Raw genomic sequence first — 24,259 nt, forward strand, 5'->3', positions numbered from 1 at the left:
TCTAAGAAAAATTAACATCAGGATAATCCAGTAATCTTATGATAAAACTTGTTGGGATCTTCGCAGATTTGCATATTGAATGTATTGATAGAATAGTTTTCTATATTTTTGTTTATCTTTACTTTCTTTACACATTTTACCATATATGTGTTTATATAAGACATTTTTTAATATTTAAATGCTAGAACAAGAAAGGATCAAAATGATGAAATCTAATAGCTTAGTGCATTTGTTGAAAAATTGCATAATGCCGGTTTATGACTCATAGAATTCTCCTTACATAATCTCATTTATTTATCGTGATTATAGTGACCGATTATTTATACACGTATTTTTAATCTTGAAATTTATTGGAATATTAATTGAAGCATAAGTGAGTTTGATGCATGGATAATCGTAGCAACTTAGCTCGAGTATAACAATTCAAGTTACTGACTTTAATTCAATGCGTACCTTAATGAGGCTTAATTATTTAATTATCTATATGTAATTATGACAAAAACATAGGAAGAACTGATTATATAATTAGCAAAAATAAAAATAAAAAGGTAATAGCTTTTGAAGAATAAAAATTATAATAAAGAAAATTATTTTTATAATACTCGTATTGGATTTTTTTATTTCAAAAATTATACATATTGAGAAAAATTTTGAATAAAATTGCATACATTATCAACACATATAGAAAAAATTGCAATAATTTGTCGACTAGTGCCAAGTATTACGTAAATAATAAGTTGAATATTAGATCGGTATAATTAATTTAAGAAGGAAGTATTATTTCTAGAGTAAGGCAGTTTTTGATATCTAATTATTATAATTTTTGTGTAAGTTTTTACAATCTACAATTTATGCAAACTGAATTGCTTTCCACATTGTATATTGAAACACAATTTATACATAAAGCTGAAGTACGTAATATTACAAATTAAATTAATAAATAATTTTATAATATGGTTGTAGTATTTAATAGTATTGTTATGTAATTGTATTAAAATATTATATTATAATATGTTTATATATATTATGTATAGATTAACAAAAGCTTTTATTTTTACTCTTCTTTTTATGAAAATAATATTTTAAAAAATAACAAAAATAACATTTAAATATTATTTCAGACACTCAATTTTAATGTAACCCGTAACTTGAGAATTAACTTCACTATTATTCTCAACTTGAGAATTAATTTGAGTGTTACTTTTACAATTAGTTAAGAGTAAGTCCATATTAACTCTCAAATTGAAAATAAGAATAAGCTGGATATGCAGTTTAATGAATAAATTATAGTATTTTTTGAATCAAATTTTGAAATAAATTGTTAGTTTAAGGTTTTTTATAATGTATTTTTTACAATAAATAACACACTATCGGTTATCATTTCTGTTAACAAATTTTGTTGTGATCGTTACTTTTTACTCTATCATATTATTAAATAGTACTTTTTATTACCATTACTTTTATGACATATTCATTTTAATATGGTATATCTCGAAAACTTAAGCAGTTAGCCCTATAAGATCTATACAATTTTTTGTTCAGCATAAGCTGTCAAATTTGTATAGATGGTTATCTACGCAATTATCGTTGTAATTTATTTTTAAAAGGTAAAAAATAAAAAATCAAGTAGCGCGCGCGAAGCGCGCGTCTGTAGTGTCTAGTATAATTAAAAAGTGTTTGAAAAACACTTGAAAGAATTTCGTGTATATAGTTTGTGATATTTTTATCAGACATAACTAAATTTTTAAATATTTTATTACAATAATAATAAATTATAATTACAATAATGTATATAATATAATTATAATAAAGTATAATTATAATAATTTTATTGAAATCGGAATAGAGCGGATCAAAGTAAACATTTACCATAATAATGATATTATTATTACATTATAACTATAAATTAATTAAATTATAATTTATAATTACAATAATGAAAAAAATTTTTTTAACTAAAAAAATCAAGATTTTAATCAAGAACATCATGATCTATGCAATTTTATGTAATTCTTACTTTTAAGTAAACGTTTCAGCATGACACTTGCATGTAATACTATACTTGTGCACATATATTATTACATGACTTTTCTTTCCAATATGTTGTAACAAGAAATTAATAAAGCAATCAGAAAAATTCACAAGAGAAAAAAAGAAAACAAAATTTTTACGATTTTTTCGTCGGTGAATATGCAGCTCGTAGTTAGACAAGTGGTTTAACAATACGACGTGCAACGATAATTATCAGTAGGTATACGAGCACTGAAAGCGAGTCGTTTTTTCGTAGAGAGGGGATGCCTGACTTTATCTACGTGCACGTGTCATGGGTCCCTCTCAGTACACAATTGCATACGTCCGCATGTGCTTCACGGTCTGTCTCTTACAGGTTTATTTGTGGATTACTCAGCCCTTCTGGTTTGTGATTAATTCGGCATGATCCCCTCAGCGACAGCTCTTCCTCTTTTCGCGCTATTCACGCTGACGTTAGGTAATTTTTGTCTGTCTCTTCCTGTTTTTTTATACAGTTTTGCAATGCGAAAGTTTCCTTTAAAAAAAAAGATGTTACGAAACTTGGACAATGGCATATTCTACTATTGAGCTCTGATAAAAACATTTTAATAAAATTTTAATAAATTGTTTAAGTGAAAATATAAAATGTTTATTTAATAAAAATTTAGTAAAAATATTTTCTTAATATATTAATGAAATTTTGATGATAATATTAAATTTTATTTTGAAACATTTAAATTAATAATTTTATTGAAATTAATAAAATTTCGATGAAATTATTAATCTAAATGCTTTTTATTAAATATATAATATTAATAATATAATTATGATATAATAGTAATCATGTTATTTGTCAGTCTTGAAACACAGTTTAATTTGTAATATTACATATTCAGGCTAAGAATTGTCTTTCAAGACAATTAGTCAGTGTGCAATATATATATACTAGTCAACAAAATTAGCGCATACGAAAATTTGTGTCGAAATTTTGCATAATTTCAAATAAGTATAACACCGCGAAAAATAATCGCATTTCCAGTTTCCAAAAAGCATTTTAAAGCTGGAACTCTTTACTTTCGAATAAACTTTGGCGATTTTAATTATCTTTTTTTTTCATGAAACGGCACACAATGATAAAGCTCGACCCGTCAAAAGTAAAAATTTTTATACAACTTTGCTATGTTACATCTACTGTGTAAAAAATCGCGAAGACTTTCTGCTACTTGCATCTTACAGCGCGATCTTTTCCTTTTATTTTGAGTGGTCGTTCATAGCTGTGCATTTTTTTTTGACCAAGTTATCGATGTTTGAATAAAAAGTGGTCACTTTGACTTTGATCGCTTACAACTTGTGAAAAAATCAATGTACAGCGCTCTGCAAAAAAGCAATAAAAAACTGAAAGTTAGCCCTTTTTAACCTTATAGTTACTGTTTTTTAATTTTTTTTTTTATACTAATAAATCGCGTTTAAATAACATGTAAGAAACTTGTTGCACCTTCAAAAATTTGCATAATTGAAATTGCATGTTTCGGAGGTAGAAGAATTTTTTTCACAAGTCTTATGATAATTTTCGTAAAATACCTTTTTCTACAAATACAAAAAAGAAACATGATTGTACAATTTTTTTTGTAATGTAATGTCTCATAATTACCTATGCATTTTCAAACAGTTACCGCCAGCATTAGCGTTACCCAACGTGCACCACGGGGAGGTCGGATTTTGCGCATTGTGTGTGTGTGTGTATGTGTGTGTGTGTATTTTAAATATATTGGAAATTGTATGTAGAATGCAAACAAAATTGGATAAAGAAATATTTGTTGGCAATATATAAAACTTCCTCTATGAAGAAGCCAAAAAAGTGACATTTGCAAATTTCTAAATTGTATACTTAAAAATTATGAGAAAGCAATATGCAAATCTAATTTCACACTTAAAAGCTATGAGGAAGCAATGTGCAAGTTTCTACTACTACTTGCACAATTTTTTCTTCTCTCTCTCTCTCTCTCTCTCTCTCGGGAATCGACAAAATATAGCAGTTTAATTAAAAACTCGTTAACTTATAGCTAAACTCTGATTCTAGGATCTCTAGTATACATATATATTATAATTTATTTTGACAAATACATACTAGAATAAAGCATAAAAAATAGCTTGTAAATTATTTATTTTTTTTATATAATTTTAACTTAAGGAGTCATTTCAAGAATTGCAGATATTCAAATAATTTTTTTGTTTTTTAAATTAATTCTTCGATTTTATAATAAAATTTTTTGTAATAAAAAATCATATTTATGCATTTATATATAATTGAAAATAGCTTAAAATTTATGACAGCACAAATATTTCCACTTTGGATGGTCAGAAACAAAAAGAATCAAAAAGATTCTTAAATTGTTAGTCAATGGCTATAGCTGAAACTAAAAAATATTAATTTTATCAAAAAATAACAAAATTGCAGCCATTTGAAAAAAGATTGAAAAAGAAGGATTTATTTTCAGTTGTATATGTCTCATAAAATTTGAACAAATTATTATTTTTACTTAATTTTAGTTTAAGCCATAACTGTATGTAAAATAAGCTGTAAAAATTTCAGAGCAATTGAATGAATATAATAATTTTTGAGAAATCTCTTACGCTGCATTGAAAAAGTTGTTTTGAGAAAAACGCGTTTAAAGTTTTTAATTTTTTCAAAAAGTTTTAATATTATTTAATCTCTAGACCATAGAATTTTTGTTTAAAATATTTTGCTTGTTGGGATTAGTTTTTGAAATATTTATCTGAACTATTTAAAATAAGATATCTTAAATATATGTGTACTAGAAACATAATTTTTTTTACATTTTAGAAATACCTTTGTCTTCCAAAGTTACGGATGTAAAAGGAGATATGGACCACATACGGAACCATGAAACTAAAAAGAATACTTTGCGACTTGTTACATTGGTATATATGACTACTTTATGTATTAATGTATACAAAAGTTTTATCAATATTATAACAATTTTCCCGCTTTCTAAAATATTGAGTTATTTTACATTTTAAAAAATAATCGCGAATCCAATTTTGTGAAGTTCCAATTTTATGTAACACGAGAATTCTGAAACGTTAATGTAATTTTTTATTAATATTTATTAATTCATATATGTACAATTATAAAATTATGGTAATAAAAATAATAAATGACTGATGGATATAAAAACGTTATTAATCCTTAAGATGTGAAAGATATTAAGATGAGAAAGATATTTTATTGTTTTTGTCATGGGTATTTTGTGACTGTGGCCATTTATTTATTTAAAGTGATTTAAAAAATATTTAAGACATACTTTTAAGTTTTTAAAACAAATAATGTACTTTATTTGAGAAAAAAATAAATAATATAATTTAATTATTAAAAATTAAGCACAAATTGGACAAAAGGATTATTTGGTCTAAAAGATGGTTAAAAAAAAAATTTTTTATAATAAATGCATATAACAAAATAATTCTAAGATTTTTTAGTTTACTCTAATAAACTACTTATAGATATAAAGATTTGAAAAAATACAGAAATTTTAATTTTTAAGAAATTATAACACATGAAAATGAGTGATTTTCAAGGGATATATTAGGTACTTGAATAATTAAGTTACCGCTGTCTTTTGGTTAAAATTTAAGACTTTATTAAAATAGAAAAATAAATAATGCCTCATTCAAAGTATTTGCCGTTTTTAAGTATTTCTTAAGCATTTGATGTAGATTTTCATTTAATAATGCTTTTAACTTTTCATCTTCGAACTTTTTTGGTGCATCAGAGCGTTCTTTGTGTTTCATAATTGTCTTCTCGAAACCGTTGAAACTATTCTGTACAATTTCTTTCGGACGGGGCATTGTCACTATAAGTTTTCATGAGCAAACAATAACTCTCAGCTACACTTTTCTTTAAAATGAAATGATGGAGACCTCTTGCAAATGCTGTTTTTTCGATACAAAATTCGACATTTTCAATGCAATAGAAAATGTTGTTATTGACACTGCACTCAAATGGCATATACTGAATAATCGTAAAGCTTACACTTTACAGTACTTATATATTGTACATTATAAACGTTACCATCTTAAAATACATGCACACAGTAGTACTATTAGTAAGCGGCGGAAACTAATTCAAGTAAGGTAGCTGTCCCAATTATAAGTCATTTAAGGTTATTAACAATGATTTTTATATATAAAAAAGAAAATAATATAAAAAGTCGAATATACATTTTACATGATAAATCTCGGAATTTTAAGCTATCATATTGAATTAAAATAAATTACTTTTTGTGAGATATATAATAATTATTTTAGTTTTAATAAACATGTACTCATGGCCTAGTTGTAAGTCACTCATAACCTCTTTGTCCAAACTTAAGTCTCAGTAATAAGCAAGTCATTTTTTTAACCTATCGTAAAAAAACAAAATTATATATTTTTTTATTGCTTAACATTACATATAAATTCAATACAAAATCGTATACCTCTTATTTTGCAGAGAAATACTACTTAATTTACTTATAAAATATGCACACTTTCTTATTGTTTTTTATTTTTTAAATATGTTTAATAATTGTTTAATAAAATAAATTAAACAGCAAAAATTACTCATTATTGGGACGTAACTTACAATTTAGACAGCTATCTTACTTAATAAATAGAAAAAGTCGAATATTGCAAAAATAAGCATTTTTATATTTTATTATAAAAATGAATTTTTCATTCACAAGAGATATAATATTGTCTTGCTCATACGTAATACGATTGTTGTGAGCGTTTTGTTCCGGACGGGAGTTCTTCCCGAAAGAGATCTGAGATTTGCCTGCCTTAAGGATTAGGACCCGAAGGGGAGAGGATTCGGCTCGTAGGTTGATTGAAAAGACGGCCTCTTGCTTATTCTGCTTTCGGTCTTTATTCTTGTCTCTGGTTTACAATCAGCTGTGCTGCGCGTACGGTGTTAGGTGACACTCGCGATAAGCGTGACGTAAATTGACGTGCTCACATCAAGCGCGTGTTGTTACTCTCCGCTCGGCGTGGTCGTGCTTATAGTCGGCAGTTTCGTAGCGCAATTTTGAGGCCAGTGACTTTGCGTCGGTGGCTTCCGCGAGGCTAAGCGTTTTGACATTGGACGAATTCCTGTGTGTCTTTCGAAAGAGGTGCTTCTCACAACATCTTTCAAAAGATGATGCGTTTTGCTATACTAATTTATTGATTGTAGTTTGGCTTACGACTGATTAAACATTTTAATTTTATTCTTCAAATTCTTTTTTTTCAAATGTGTAATTTTCTTTTGAAAAATATAATTTTAAAAAATGTTTTGATATTAATTTAAAATGAAACTAGAATAATACAATAATTTTTACCTAATTTTTACTGTTTACAAAAAGATAAGTTGAATGCAAACGTGAGTTACTTTTTTATATCTGATTCAAGATTAAATTTGGTGCTGTTTACAAAGAAATTGATTAAATTTTTTAAGGAAAAAGTAAGGAGTGATGGACTTTTTAACATTTTAAAAAATTGTGGGGGGGGGCCGTTTGCCTATAATCCCGATTGCTTACACCTTTGTTTGCACACAAATTATGTAAAGCTGCTCGATTGCCTACATTCATGTTTGCCTACAATCCCGATTGCCTACAGCTTTGTTTGCACACACGAAAATAATTAAGGTACAAGAAGGAGTAGGATTTCACACATGACATTATTGCGCACATATACATTGCACACACGATAATATTGCGCGCAGACACATTGCATACATGACGCTATTGCACACATGCACATTGGCCGCATGACACTATTGCGCACATGCACATTGCATACATGATAATATTGCGCTGATTCACATTGCACACATGACACTATTGCACACATACACATTGCACACATGACATTATTGCACACATAAGATGAAGAAATAATACACTGGCGCGACAAAAAAAATCAGACAAAAATTTTTACCGAATTTTTAGGCAATCTTCAAAGTAATGCAACTTTGCAAAAAATCATCCAAATTACATGTACTTTTTTTTTAATTAAAGGACAAAGACTCTACTTTGAGAATTTTAAGTGTAAATTTTTTGTATCGCATAAAAATCAGACATGTTTTTTTTAATTGAAAAAAGTAAAAGTTTGTTATCATTTTTTACAAATTTCTTGTTAAAATTTTGCTAATATTAATCCAGATTTTTAAAGTTCATTCTTTTCTAAGCAATTAAAAAAACAGAGTTTGAAATTTGCACTGCATTTTAGGGTATTTTAGCAAATACGGTATTTTTTGAATATCATGAATTTTGAGTATCAATATGATATTGCACATTGATTTTATTTGTGCTTAACTCAATCATATTGCCGTCATCAGAGTGACCCGATGTGCACCACGTGGAGGTTGACGGTCGGATTTTACACATCATATGGCCCTGAAAAGGGTCGATTTTTTAAATAAAATATAAATTTTTATTTTTTATATATGAGTATGTGTATATTTAAGTGTTATCTGAGCAGGCTGCTAAAATGACGAACCTTCTGTTGACTTCAATAAAATTAGCATGTGTGCAATAATGTCACGTGTGCAATGTGTTAATACTGTTTTTTTATTTTATGTGCGTAATATTATCATGTGTGCAATGTGTATACGTGCACAATAATGTCATGTGTGCAATGTGTATGAGCATATTAATATCATGTGTGCAATGTACACGTGTGCAATAATGTTATGTGTGCAATATGCATGAGCGTAATAATATCATGTGTGCAATGTGCATGAGCGTAATATCATGTGTGCAATGTGCATGTGCGCAATAATATCATGTGTGCAATTTGAATGTGTGCAATAGTGTCATATGTGCAATGTGTCTAATAATGTCGTGTTTGTAATGTGTTAATATTATTTCTTTATCTTATATGCGCAATAATATCATGTGTGCAATGTGCATGTGTGCAATAGTGTCATGTGTGCAATGTGTCTGCGCGCAAATTGTCATGTGTACAATGTGTATGCGCATAATAATGTCATGCGTGCAATCCTACTTTTGTACCTTAATTATTTTTGTGTGTGCAAACGAAGCTGTAGATAATCGGGATTGTAGGTAAACGAAGCCCATCCAAAATTTTCATGGATAGAAATTGGTCGAATACGGAATACCTATGTCGAGAGTTTAAGATTTAAATATTAATAAGATTAAATAACAAGAGAGGATTAATAACATTCTTGTACCCCTATAGGATTTTTCAAAAAACACATTTTTATTGTATGATTATTAGAAATGTCAAAAATAGTTATTAAGTAAGAAAAAAATAATAGAAAGGGTCTAATAAACAAAAATTAATATGCAAGACTTATCACATAGTAAAAAAATAATTTTTTCGATCAGCTGTGTTCATGCTTTACTTCGTAGTTTAAAACAACATTAATGTAATGACAGAAAAGTATAATGAACAAAAATATTTTCTTAATTCTTAATTTTTAATTTACTTACAAAAGCATTTAGGTTTATCATAGTAATATATTTTAGACTAATAATTAATTTTAGCTCTATGGATCCAGTTTTTATCGAATTTATTTTTTACTTTCTTAATAATCATTATCCTAATAATACAAAAAATTATTTTTTTATAACCTTGTAAGAATATAAAAACTTGCTTACTGATCTTTTTCCAAATCAATAATTTTTTTACATAATTATCGTTTGTCATTTTTTTAGCATGTTTTCGGTTTTTATTTAATTTGTGTTCATTTACTAACAAAATTATTATTATACGTAATTATAATATAAATATATTCTTATTTCGATTACTAAGATTAATTTATATTTATTTATATAACATAAGTAATATTTTCATGAATTTCTTTCTCTATTTCAATAGCAGGTTATGAGGTTCGTAATTCTAATCATATACAAAAAAAATATTAAATATAATTTTCATAAATTTATTGTCTTAGTTTTTTCTTTTTGATTAGTCGGTAAAATAACATTTATGTATTTTTAGCAGGTAAAGAAAAGAGATTTAGACAAGATCCGAGCATTCCATCACGTTTCATCAATTCATGCCGCCTCATAGTCATTCTCTTCAAAATCAACGACTCCTCTTATAAAAGTCGGAGTATGTAAATTGTATTTGCATTGGGATTAACATTTTAAAGGGTAGCAATTCTTTGTACGTATCTCTCTTGTTTCAATTTTATTTAGAGAAAACCCAGATTTTTTTAAATCGTCTGATTAAACAATATCTGCTATCTATTAGATACATTTTCATTACTTTATTCAATTTTATGTACAGAGTATTTGGTAATAGATAAAAGAAAATTTAAGGAGTTATTTTAGATAATAAAATAAGATGAAAATCGAAAATAACGAAATGATTTCGTTTCTTAATTATAACTGTCAAATATAAGAATAGTCTAAAGCACGTGTATATTTAGACATTATAATTAACAAACAAAGCCTTATTGAAATTTTATTATTCTTGATTTGTAATTCTGGTAATATCTAAATATTCATGTAAAAAATAATTAAGGTACACGAATATGAAATATTTGAATATTTATAAATATCAAACAAAGCTTTAATTGCAAGCTTTAATTGCAATTTTGTTATCCTTAATTTTCATTTTATTTTAATATCTAGAATTACTCTATAAATTTTCTGCAACCTGTTGTTGATTATATGATATATTATTTATAATTATATTACTTTGCAATTCCGTGTATAATATAAACAAACAGCTAAGAATTTTTCAAAGTCAGTTTTTAGACATTTTTTCTGGTGGAAAAATTTTGAAACATTTTATTAAATTTTATTAAATTTTACATTTATCTTGGAACGTTTGGATCAGTGATTTCATCAAAATTTTATCTAAAACTCATTAGTTTTAACAAAATGTCATTACCATTACGGAGCATTTTTGTTACAATTTTATAAAAATTTATTACATTTATTAATTTTCCTAAAACATTGTTAATTTGTTAATACGATTATTTACGTTTTTCGTTACAATTTTATCAAACATTTATTAAAATTTGATTAAAATTTCTTGACTTTTTTATTAAATAATATTAACAATTTAAAATTTTATTAATTTTTATAGAATTTTTATTTAACAATGTTGTTTGTTTTTTATTAAACATAAGAAATAATCTTTTCAGCAAAATATAATTAAAATTTTGTTGCATATTTCTTGAAATTTTATTAAATTTATTAAAATTTGTCTAGAGCTTTTTAAGAATGACTATAATGATCTTTATAAATTCATTACCATTGACTTTGAAATTAATGCTGCGTGATATGAAAGAGCTTGCTATTTATATAGGTAATAAGACATGGAGAGAGGACACCTGTGGATACCTATCCGAACGATCCTTACGTCAATGATAATATGAAACCTTACGGTTGGGGTCAGCTAACAAATGTAAATATTCTACTTTTTGTGTTTTTAAGGCAAATTTGTCATGCACATTAGACTTGAGATTGTAACTTAACTACAGGAAGGAAGAAGAAATCAATACAATCAAGGATTGTTTCTGCGAAAGCGTTATGGTGATTTTTTAGGTTTGATGTATAATCCCAACATATTCTATCTGCAATCTACCGGTGTAGATCGTACGAAAATGTCAGGCATGGTGGAAGCCGCTGCTCTATGGAAACCCAGCAATAAGCAGTTGTTCAAACTTGATCTACCTTGGCAGCCAGTCACATTGTTCTATCAGGAACGTCAAGATGACACGGTAAAGTAACTTTGTAAATATTTAGCCAGACGAATTGGCAATGAGTCTTCTCGATACCTTCTCATGTATTTCAATATACACAACATGAGCGTAAATCACGACTGTCATACTTTTGTGATAATTCAATATAGTTAAAACAATGAATCGTGAGACTTGAAAGTCTGCACTCTTGTCGGAATCAATCGTAAACGGCGTGCAAATCTTTCAGCTTATGTTAGTGTGGAATACATGTCCGAAATATACAAAACTGCGATCTTCAGCGAACGATTTGCCAGAAATCCAAAAGGTGCACGAAGATAATAAGCAATTGTTCGCGGAGCTCTCGAACTTCACGGGCATGTCGATTAGTACTGTCGACGATGTCAGCTCACTTTATGCTACGCTAACAGCCGAGGTAATAGAATTTACTCAATACTTTCTTATAACAATACATGTCATTGCTATTCTGTAAAAGTGACTGTAAAAATGCCGCATATTCTACATAGCGTGTAATATAACAGCAATATATTACAATATTATTTTTTCATAAGTGTGTTACGACACTTTTCAGGTTTTTTAAATAAGTGTGGATGACTTAATAGTTCCAACAAAAATCGAAATGTTGGTCGATTGAGGCTATTCAAAATATATTAACGTTAGAATGAGCAAAAAATATTGGATTCATATTATAAAATGTCTCGAAAACAAGACTTTAGAATTATACAATTAACAAAAATTTTATAAACAAAAAGAAACTAATATAAATGTATAGACATATTATTTGTATATAATTATACAGATTTATATATGTTTTTATGTGTAAATTTTTTATTGGCAATGTTTTTTAATTATAATTTCATTTATACTGTATAAGTTTAAAGAGTTATAAAATCTTGATTTATCTTTATGCAGAGTAAGTTTCAAATGCGCGTAAAATAAATCGAAACAAACCTGAATGAATAGGACACAAGTAGATTCGAACAAACGGTGATTACAGTTATAATGCTTACGTTCTTTGTTTCCACATTGTTAGGTGCCACGAAGATAAGATATAATTTTTAATGATAGGCTCTGTTCCTCTCCCTGTTTCGCCCACACATAACACTGTGAAAACAAACAGTGTAAACATTGTGTATGTCCGACTGTTTATTTAACTTGCTGCGCGATTTATTTTATGCACACCTAAAACGTTTTATCCCTGATAATGTTGTATTATTGCAGATACAGTGCATCGTAATATTGGTATGATATTGTACTCCAATCTTTTTGAGGGCGGACATGTTGCAATATAGTAATTTTGCAGTGTAACGCTTTTACAATTTTTTGCGCTGTATGGGCAATAGTCTCAGGCAACGTTATTATAGGAGTATAAAATTTATTTTTATTATTTTGTTCGTATAGAATTAAGGGTTCGTATAGAATTTTAGGGCCTCAAGGGTAACACTACCTTTTAAAGTTCGGGAATTTTTTATGCGTAAATGAATAGTTTTATTGAAAAAACAAATATATACCATTTTATTATACACATTAAATTATTTAAAAAAATTTTTATTTATTTATAATTGTTTAAAATGGTAGTATACTGGCACTTCCGCAAACGCACGTTTTCTAAATTGCGTGCAACGCTATTCTTACAATTTTTATTTGATTGACTTAAAATTTTAACATGATCTTCTTCTATTTATCACACAACAAAGTCCGTAGAATTTTTGCGAAACATTAAAAACTTTTTTGCAATAACAGTTTGTTTATCTAATTTTCAACCATAAAAATGTACTTTTCCTAAAAATAACTACTATATATTTAAAAAAATAGATATTTTTAAAGCGTACTTTGTAATTTCAATCAATCAATCAATGTAGAAAATAAGAGTTTTTGAATTTTTGTCCTAGGGGAAACCATCTTAGAGAAATCTTGCATGCAAAATGATGTCTTCAAAAAAAGTGCGTTTGTGGAAGTGAGCCAGTATGCCGTTATTTTAAGCAATTATAAATAAATAAAAATTTTTTTAAATAATTTAACATGTTTATAATAAAATTGTTTATATTTGTTTTTTCAATAAAGCTATTCATTTGCCCACAAAAATTCTTGAATTTAGGGAATTATTTAGGGTCGAATTTATAATTGTCAAACTTGGCACTTGGCACTCAGTCACTGCCATCTTGTTGCTTTTCGTCCATTCACGTTCCATAAAACAAGGCGACTGAGTGCCAAGTGCCAAGTTTAACGACTATAAATTCGGGCTTTAAGATCTCAAGAGTGATAATACCCCTTAACAATCGTGTAGGACTAATCATTATCGTTTTTTTTTCTTCTTTAATTTTTTCTTCAACAACTCTTGCAAGAAATAGATTGCTATCTCGAACAGAAACTCAATTACGTTTGCAATTTACAAAAAGACGTAACAGAAAATATTCCAATTGTAATCCGCGAGACGCAAATGCAATATGTGTAAAAAATAATGTATTTTTGCACTTATTGTAGTTCCGGTCCTACAGACTAAAACTCTACTGTTTTCATCATCTTGGCCTGTAATTTCCAAAAATCTATTGTGTGATTGGTTAGTAAGAAACAACTATGCCATCAAGTTGCTCCACAACAGTTGATATCAATAAAAATCGCCAATCCAGTAAGCATAATTGGAAGTTGCTTTCTCCAATACAATATCAAAGAGATACCTATCGAAACTTCAGTCTTTGTTAGAATTCCTCATATAATTTTTTAAAATATAAATTTAATAATTTTTTTATAATAAAAATATTAGGAAAATAATTTGAAATAATCTGAATATATTGTGTAGATTTAAAACATTTTAATATTTTTATATTACAAATGCGTTGTGCAGTGTGTTATTGTACACATAATATTTATGTACATTTATTCCGAAATCAAATTGTGGGACTCATCTTTAAAGAATATAATTTTGTTATTTCTTAATTTAGAACATAGCAAAAAAATTATATAATGTTGCGTCTTATTTTATCCTATGTGATTTTGGAGAAATACAACATCATAGTACTTCTCTGTTGTTTGTACTGAGTACTGTTCTGATATATTATTATGCATATATTTGTATGATGCTGCACAATTTCAAAATTGTGTGTGTGTGCGTGCGTGCGTGCGTGCGTGCGTGCGTGCGTGCGTGCGTGCGTGCGTGCGTGCGTGCGTGCGTGCGTGCGTGCGTGCGTGCGTGCGTACATGCGTGCGTGCGTATTATTGCAATATAATATTGCAATATATCACAATATAATGTTTCTGTATAATTTTTATATTATTTCATAATTTGTAATATTACTATATATTATAATATTACAGGCTACATGGGATATGCGTGTTCAGCTTTTCATTAAAAAGATTCAATTTAAATTATCCTAAATAAACTAAATTGTTACAGAAAGAAATGAACTTGATTTTGCCAGAATGGACAAAGGATTATTATCCCGATAAATTACTGTCCTTAACTTTGATCGAACTGCAGCTTAACACGTATAACGATGAGTTCCGCAGACTAAAGGGTGGTCCCATGTTAAAGAAAATCATCAATGATATGCATGCCAAAAAGGAAGGCACTCTACAACCTAAAAGGAGGAAAATGTTTATGTATATCGGTCACGACAGCACTATCGTCACTCTACTAGACACGATGCACATTTGGTATAATCAAATACCCCACTATAATATCATGACGATAATAGAACTGCATGAAGACGAAGATGAATGGAATGTTCAAGCAAGTATTAATTTTTCACACGCTGTTTAGTTGGAATTTCTAAACATTATTGAAATTTCCAACATTATTCAAAACTGAGAGAACATAAAAATATTTCTAGTAAAAATTTTTCTTAAATATAATTTTTCTCAATATAATTTTTCAAAATTTTTAGGAAAATGTCTCACAAGACATGTTAATGATCGATTTTGATGAAGATTATATAAGTTGTAGAGAGACTGCACTGTATACCTAGGTAAAAAGATTTTCAGCAACGGGTCGTAGTTTCCAAGAAAATAAAAAGAAAAAGTTTTTGGAAAAAATTAAGGTCTTTTGACGAGTCTTGTAGAATTTTAATTATTTGCCGACCAGTCGAGTACGGTTCACCGGACAGCGTGCACAACTTGTACGCTGCTAATCTGAGTTTGCGCTCCGTTCCTGTTTAAATTTTTTTTTATAAAATAATAAATTTCCATTTTTAATTTTTATATTTTAAATAAATATTTACGATGACATTTTATTAATTATTGAAGTCAGCATGAGAGATAATGCAATTAAAATACATTCTCTAATTTTACATCAAAAGCGCTCCTGATTTTATCGCAGTGATGAAATACCCATACAGCACAAGTTTTCAGAAACGTTGCAACATTTCAAGTTACAATGTATTATTGCAAAAGTATTACAGAGATATACAATTGTAATATTTCAAATGTTTCAGGCTGATTATAAACGTGTTAAATGAGCAACATTTATTTATATTTTGGCCGATTCTTTTAGCTGCACTGCTGCACTGATATAATAAGTTAGACTAAAAATATACTTGTCTTACTTTAACTGATTAGTGCATAAGTGCAGCCGTACAGCTAAAAAAGTAGATCATTTATAAAGTTAGCACAACTGAGTGCAGGGAGACGGAAAGTAGTGCCGCGAGTTCACTGTAATGTTGGGGTCGGTTTGCGTCGATTGGGTTAAAGACATATCAAAGCAGGTCAGACTCGAGGTAACGGCTGCCGAATTACGCAGTATTAAAAAGTAAATTAAAATTAGGGCTGCGTTCGGAAAAGCTGTGTGCTCCCATGTATCATTTTATCCTTATTTGCCGAATGTGAAACAAGGATAAAATAAACCCTGAGACTCAGATGCAACTTGTGGCCGGTTGTTTCATTCAAAAATAATTTTTGTTACAAGACTTGCGGATTCAAATTTCTCGTGCAAAATAAGTCTTCTTCAATAAGTCTGATATTGTTTCCGCTTTGGTGTTTGTCGTCAATCTGTCATCAATACTTTCAATAAATCTGCTCGCAGTTCACTATTATTTTGTCATATATATATTCTGATGACAGACGTTGCTAAATATTTGCTGAATATCTGCTAACAGTGTTTGCAATGACAAGATATGTTTCTCATTTGTCGCTTTTTTGGCGACAGAATCCGTTGTCAACATTTGTCACAGCAGAAATGGTTATCGAGATATGTACTTACATTTTAATTTAAAAAATTTATATAAAAAGTTAAATATTCAATTTTTATTCGATGTAATTCTATAATGCGATAATATTTAATTCTTGCAGATAAAAATCAAATAAATTAACAAAAAAAGTGAGAAATCTAGACTTTTCAGATGTAATAACATTTTCAAAAAATTTTTTAATTTGATTAAATAAACATTTTTTAATTACATTTTAAATGTTAAAATAAGTTTAATTTCTTTTCCTTTTAATAAACAAATTTCTTTCAAATATATTACATAGCAATATCGTCACAATGTTTCATTGCAATGTTAGAAAAAGCTGATACCTTAATGTTACCGAAATCTTCCGTTGTAGTAAAATTTCGCAAATTGTAATATTGCAATGTTTCATTGAAATCATTCCGCAATGTATCTGCAATCTTTCAGTGCTGTATGGATATGCATAGTTTGCTCAAAATTAATCAAAGAAAGAACTATTTTAAATATCAATAATTTATGTTTTCTCTTTTTTTAAAAAAAGCTGTGTAACTGTAAAGGAGTTGCTCTTATAAAATGCTTATGGTGTTTTCAAATTTTATGCTTTGAGTTCTTTTATAGTAAATATCTTGACGAATGTACAAAAGAAGAAAGATATGATTATAACAACATAAAATAAAATAAAAATTTTTTATTAATTACTTTTATTTTTTTATTATAAAATTAGATCAAATTTAATAAAAATTAATAAAAATTAATAAAAATGCCATTCTAAATTAATTTACAATATAGAGATTAAAAATGGAACATTTATCATTTTATGAAAAACAATTAAGAAGTGAGATGCGAGGCAGGATCGACGAGTCGTGCTGTCGGGAGCGTCCCAGATGCGCACAGTAATAAACGGACACAGCAGGCTGAGTGAAACGGACACAGTAACAAACGGACACAGATCAAACGGACACAGTGCGAAAAGGAACACAGATCAAATGCGCACAGACCAAATGCGCACGGATCAAATGCACACAGACCAAACGGACACAGTAACAAACGGACTTACCACATGGGTTGCGACTTTTCAGGGCACCCCTACCAACGGAGTGTGTGTGTGTGTGTGTGTGTGTGTGTGTGTGTGTGTGTGTGTGTGTGTGTGTGTGTGCGTGCGTGCGTGCGTGTGTGTGCGTGGTGCGTGCGTGCGTGCGTGCGCGCGCAAAGCATTCTCTGCACCATATAGATTTGCAACTGTGTCCGTTTCGCATTGTGTCCGTTTGTTACTGTGTCCGTTTGGTCTGTGTGCATTTGGTCTGTGTCCGTTTTGCACTGTGTTCGTTTGGTCTGTGTCCGTTTGTTTCTGTGGCCGTTTCACTCAACCTACTGTGTCTGTTTATTACTGTGCGCATCTGGGACTTACTCATGCTGTCCAGTCAGCCATACTCGACTGCTCGGCAAATGGTGAAAATTCCAAAAGTAAATGTTTATTATATAAATAAGTATATATGTTTGAGTCGTCACAAAAATCACAATTTTTTGGAAAATTTTATACTTTATTTTCTCAGAAAATCTAAAATCTGTCACTAAAAATTGAGATACACAGGAACAGTCCCTCTATACAACTTATATAACTTTGAAAATCGATTAACATGTCTGAGGGTGCCTTTGTCAAATTTCTATAAATTGAGAATTTTTTCAGAAATATTAAAAAAATAAATCTAGAAAAATATTGAGATTATTTCAGATCAGCATACTATATCTAAAATATATATTCAAATAAAGAAAATATTTAAATCAATATAAACCATTAGACATCGTATTTATATAATATTTAATATACTTCACTGTGTGTAAAAACGTTTTATTTATTTTTATCGCAGCCTAATTTTGAAGGCTCGTTATTAAAACTTTATTATAATTTATTAAAATATGATAGAGTAATATATTAATTAATGCAACGCCTTTATTCTACTCTGTGTCATTTTTTTAATTGTGAGAAATAAAATTATACTGTATTATTTGTCAGCGTTGCATACAATTTTCATTATTAACAAAAAAAGCTTTTCAAAGCATTATGAAAAAAATATGAAAAACTTTACAACTTTTTTCTATAAATTTTTATACACGTAAATTTTGATATATTTTTAAGAATTTCTTATTCTATAATTCTATAAAATCTGAAAAATTTCCGCCATAATTGACCGATTTTCGACGCTTGTTGTGGATGTTTATTGCCAGCTTGTCGCTCATTGCCGACAAAATGCATTTTGTGCTAAGCTATTTACATGTTGCTGATAAGGAAATGAAGTCGCTAGCATTCTGAGAAAATGGTCAAGAAGAGTCATAGCGTCACAGAATGATATTTAAGCCGCTATTGTAATTTGTGCAGGATCTCTTCAAGTTAAAATTCGGTATATAATAAAACAGAAAAGAAAAAGAAGAATTTAAAAACAGAAATGGATAAATAAAAGTTTTAGCTCAGGTGGCATCAGACAATCTTGTCAAAAAACTCACATTGGATCATTAAATTATATATGGTAAAGTATTGCGATTATCGTGTAAAAAATTAACGTTATTAATAGTTATTTGTTTAATAAGAGCGGTAAATTGAACATGTTCAATTTTGTCACAGCGACCACTAGACGCTGCAATTTTAAAATTGTAGATGATAGCCAATAGAAAACGATAAAATGCTGACTTTGTTAGCAACGTATAAATGATTTAATGCTAGCGAATTTTGTCAGAAATTTGTTCTAGAATAGCGATAAACTGGCGATAAAAGACGCCTTTCCACAAGCATCGAAAGTCGCTCCGAATAAATAACGCTTTAGTGATTTAAAACAAAGAAAACGAGGTTCATGTATAGAGATCGCGGTCTTACAGCCAGTATAATCAGTAATACACATAATATAAAAAAAACGAATCCTGTAATAGTGAAGAATTGTACAATGCGTAGACAAAATAATTTTATAATGTTGACCATTTATAATTCTTTTATGTTTGACACATTGAAAATGACCAAAATCTAGTGTCGAAACGTGTACATATTGTACGCATGTCTGTGTAAATATTGTATACAATTAAAAACCTTTGCACAAACATCCATTCCTTAATTTATTCGGTTTTAATTCTATCTTTTAAAGTTGATCATTTTAAACAATCTGAAAAAAATTGAGATCTTTTTTTCTAAAAAATATCTTTTAAATTTAAAATATAAAGAATTTTGTAAGATATAGAGAGATTCTTTAAAAATTTCTAGTAATTTTTAAAACTATTCTGAGAAAAGCAATATTAATATTAATAATTAACTAATAATAAACGCTCCCAGAGCCCAAGTTTGATGTCGTTTACTTGTGCAAAATTAAGTGCATTATGAATGTACAAGGTTTTCTTTACTATTCATTTTTACATATTGATATTATGACTCACATTGTTTGTGACTCTAATTTTCATGTAATTGATTAAAGAACGTTAGTGTTTATTACTGGGGAGTGATCATACTATAAAACTTTGCTTTAGCGATGTGATTGGATCTTTCCTCATGATAATATAGAACTAGAACTAGAATTTATTTACTTCAAGCAATACAATACCAAGAAGGGACTTGGTTTACAATCAAGGACTTATCCAAGCATCCATTCCTACCTTACAAATGTTCTATTCATACACGCACCTCCATCCATCCATTTAACTATCCATCTATCCTAACCGATACATCGCATGGATTTATTTATATCATTTACTTCGCTATAATCCTACATTTTCTCTATCGCACGAATTTTCCTACAATAATAAATTTTATTCTCTTCAGCATCTCATGACCAAGAAGAGAATCCTACATAAAATACAGTGTGATCCTATCTAAACATTTTTCTCGCACTATCTTTCTATCATTACTTTATTTACAGTCTTTCAACCTATAATGCACCCTTATAACTAATCTCCTTTGTTTTATTTACTAATCTTTACAAAAATCTTTCCTTTTTTCCTTCCTTTTCCCTATTTTTTCCTAAACATCCTTTTTGTCTTCTACTAAAAATTATTTCTATAATTCCTAAATTTTATACCTTGTTAGTTGCTTTTAGTCATTTCTTTTCCTAGCATGTCTATCACAACATAACATATCCTATTATACCGTATATAAAGGGAAAAAATCCTCCTACTACAAAATGCAAATAATATAAATTCTCTATGATTTTTTTTCACGCCAGATACAGCGCAGCTAAGTCATATAAAAAATTTTTATTTCAACGGATCAAGCTTCAAGCATGGTCTACAATACATAGAGTAAGCATAGAATAAGGCGTAAGTGTAGGAGTGACGACTTTGCCGTAAAATGTTTACAACAGTCTTGTCTAGAACGATAAAGTAAGCGTAGAAATATGGCCAATTAGTAATGTCAAGGATAGGAAACAAACTGCTCTGATTGGCTGAACGTAACAGCGTAAGAGTTAGAGTAAGAGTAGGAAATAAAATAAATTTATTTCGCCTACGCCAGCTCTCTTAGGAAGGAAGTGACGTTCTTACGCCTGCTTAAACCTACTCTTATTTCTTACTCCATGCTTATTCCATGTATTATAGACCACGCTTCATCATTGTGCCATATTGGTAAAAAAAAAGATAATTAAAATCGCCAAAAAGCATATAAAAGAAGAAATTTCAAGCTTCAAAATATTTTTAGGATTTTGTTTCTGCAATGATTTTTTACTGAGTTTCAGTGATTTGAAGATAACCTAAATTTTCAGTATACAAAAAATGTTTCCTATCCTTTTTTTAGTAATATATAAGATAATTCATACAGTAATAACAAAAAATGCGTGATTAAAGTTTTAGTTATATCGATTTATATGACTTTTTTGATAGTATCTTAAATTTCCGTGATTTGATGTTAGTAAATAATCCTTAGCATTCTTAAATAATAAAAATTTCTTTATAGGTGTTTCTAAGGAACACGACAGCTCACGAACCGTATCCGATGGTAATACCTGGATGCACTGTTATATGTCCTCTTGACAAATTCGTGGAGATTTTGAAGCCAATGATACCAGATAACTGGGGGGAAGAATGCAAGGTCGATAATAATTATACAACTCCATCTCCGCCACCTGCATGATTATAGAAAACTTTATTGACTTATTATAACTTTTAAATAATTTTATTGTATAATCACACTGTAAATAATTATTTACATTACTGCAGACTTTGGTCCTTTAATTTCCCGATCTCCTTCGCAGGCGCAACATCTTGTACATCCGAACGACACCGATAGAAGAATTAAACCGGCGATCAACAATTCCCGGACCCCATTCATACTATCATATAGTCGCTCTTTCGGTATCCTCCTTACATCTTCTCAAATACATAACGTGAACTTCTTTTGGCCTCTAACCCAGTTCTCGCTTACAATTTCGCAACCACTAAAGCACTTAACAGAATTGATTATAATCAGGAAAGATACGATAAGACACGAAAACACAAAAATATATACGCCGTCGAGGTAGAGAAATCGCTCCCTGTCAACACGAGAGCGCAATTCCAAACCTCCTCTCAGTCGGGCTTAGTCTCTTGTAACGAACTAAGTCATGTCACGAATCATAATTTAATAATTAATGGTCAATTTTACGAGCAATTTGGTAGACCCCCCATAGGGTCACCATTGTCTTTAATTTTAGCCGATATTGTATCAGATGATTTGGAGACAGTATGCATTAAAAAACTGACTTTCAATATCACCATTTTTTTAGATACGTGGACGATATTTTCACCATTTTATCTAAAGATAAAATCGATCAAGTTCTTAATATATTTAATACTCAGATAGCAAATCGTGGAGAAACGGCAATTCCACGTTCACTCCATATATGACGTGTAGAACAACATAATTGATCAATTTTTAATCAAATATGATCTTAAGAAAAGTAAAACACCATACTAATTCCTAGTTATTGATCAATAAATAGGATCTAAAATCTGAATTATCATTGATCAATTACACAGGCACACAAAAAAAAAAGTGGTTGGTCCGGCGGATTAGACTAGTCAATTCTTATGTATTTCGACCCGCTGAATCCGAATCTGAAGTCAGAATTGCAAAGTTAGCTCGCATTTTCTAACCTCAAAAAAAAATTTTTTTTAAATGTTGGTCCGGCGGACCAGACTAGTCTATTCTTATGTATTTCGACCCGCTGAATCCGAATCCAATGTCAGAATTGCAAAGTTAGCTCGCATTTCCTAACCTCAAAAAAAAATTTTTTTTTAAATGTTGGTCCGGCGAACCAGACTAGTCTATCCTTATGTATTTTGACCCGCTGAATCCAAATCCAAGGTCAGAATTGCTGAAATGACTCATTTTTTCCTAACCTCAAAAAAAAATTTTTTTTTAACGTTAGTCCGGCATTATGCTACGCCAATGTTTTGAGTTTAACGAAACCTATATATATATCAGCATCCGACGAAACAAACGATGAAGTCATGGATACAAGTATTACTTCTGAACTCAATCGAATAGAGATTGATGGAAGTTCGGAAGAATCTGAGATTGAAACTGAGAGCGAGACTAAAAGTTTAAGTAAATCAACTGATGGTGATGACTATGTTCCGTATAATATATCAAAAAAATCAGGAAAAATAACACAAGAGAAGGTGAACGATCTTGTTCGAGATTTGGGTTTGCCCAAAGATGGAGCAGAGTTTTTGGCGTCCTGGTTGAAACACAATGTTAAGGAGGCGAAAAATGTGAAAACCTCCTATTATCGTGACAGAGAAAGAGAATATCGGCAATATTTCTTTGCAGATGAGGAACATTCATTAGTCTATTGTCACGATGTTATCGGATTAATGAACAAACTGAAACCTGGATGTTACAAGTCTGATGAGTGGAGACTATTTATCGATTCTTCTAAGAGAAGCTTGAAAGCAGTGTTGCTGCACAATACTAATGTATATGCCTCCATTCCTGTAGCGCACTCGGTAGTGATAAAAGAAGAGTACACAAACTTGAAAACAGTTCTTGAAAAAATTAAATACACAGAACATAGGTGGCAAATTTGTGGGGATCTAAAAATTCTCACCATATTATTGGGTCAACAATCAGGTTACACAAAAAATCCATGCTTTCTATGTGAATGGGATAGTAGAGATCGAACAAACCATTACATTAGAAAAGAATGGCCGACAAGAACGTCTCTGCAACCTGGGTCTAAAAATATCATAAATGAACCGTTAGTTGAGCCTTCAAAAGTTCTTCTTTCACCTCTTTATATCAAATTAGGACTCATGAAACAATGGGTGAAAGCTCTGAATAAAAATGGTGAATGCTACCAGTATTTACAAGAAAAATTTCCCAACATCTCTGATGCAAAATTGCGAGAAGGAATTTTTG

The 24,259-nt window shown here is 29.3% G+C and overlaps 1 protein-coding gene across 7 annotated transcripts in view; it reads left to right on the forward strand.

Moving 5' to 3' along the window:
- Window positions 1-21,991, forward strand: part of LOC105830574 (prostatic acid phosphatase) — a 39,988-nt gene extending 17,997 nt beyond the window's left edge. For 2 of the 7 annotated variants that reach the window (XM_036287353.1, XM_036287354.1), the window contains exons 2-8: window positions 4,856-4,953; window positions 9,892-9,894; window positions 11,335-11,433; window positions 11,510-11,749; window positions 11,958-12,143; window positions 15,123-15,458; window positions 21,815-21,991. In XM_036287353.1, the coding sequence (XP_036143246.1) occupies window positions 4,897-4,953; window positions 9,892-9,894; window positions 11,335-11,433; window positions 11,510-11,749; window positions 11,958-12,143; window positions 15,123-15,458; window positions 21,815-21,991 (1,098 nt within the window). In that variant the 5' untranslated portion in view covers window positions 4,856-4,896. Of the gene's footprint in view, window positions 1-2,321; window positions 2,489-4,855; window positions 4,954-9,891; window positions 9,895-10,040; window positions 10,183-11,334; window positions 11,434-11,509; window positions 11,750-11,957; window positions 12,144-15,122; window positions 15,459-21,814 lie in introns of those variants that run through there. The other 5 variants (XM_012669969.3, XM_012669977.3, XM_036287355.1 and 2 more) reach the window with 5 other exon arrangements.
- Window positions 21,992-24,259: the final 2,268 nt, after the last annotated feature.

This window comes from Monomorium pharaonis, chromosome 5 (assembly GCF_013373865.1).
Source record: "Monomorium pharaonis isolate MP-MQ-018 chromosome 5, ASM1337386v2, whole genome shotgun sequence".
NCBI classification, from domain to species: Eukaryota; Metazoa; Arthropoda; class Insecta; order Hymenoptera; family Formicidae; genus Monomorium; species Monomorium pharaonis.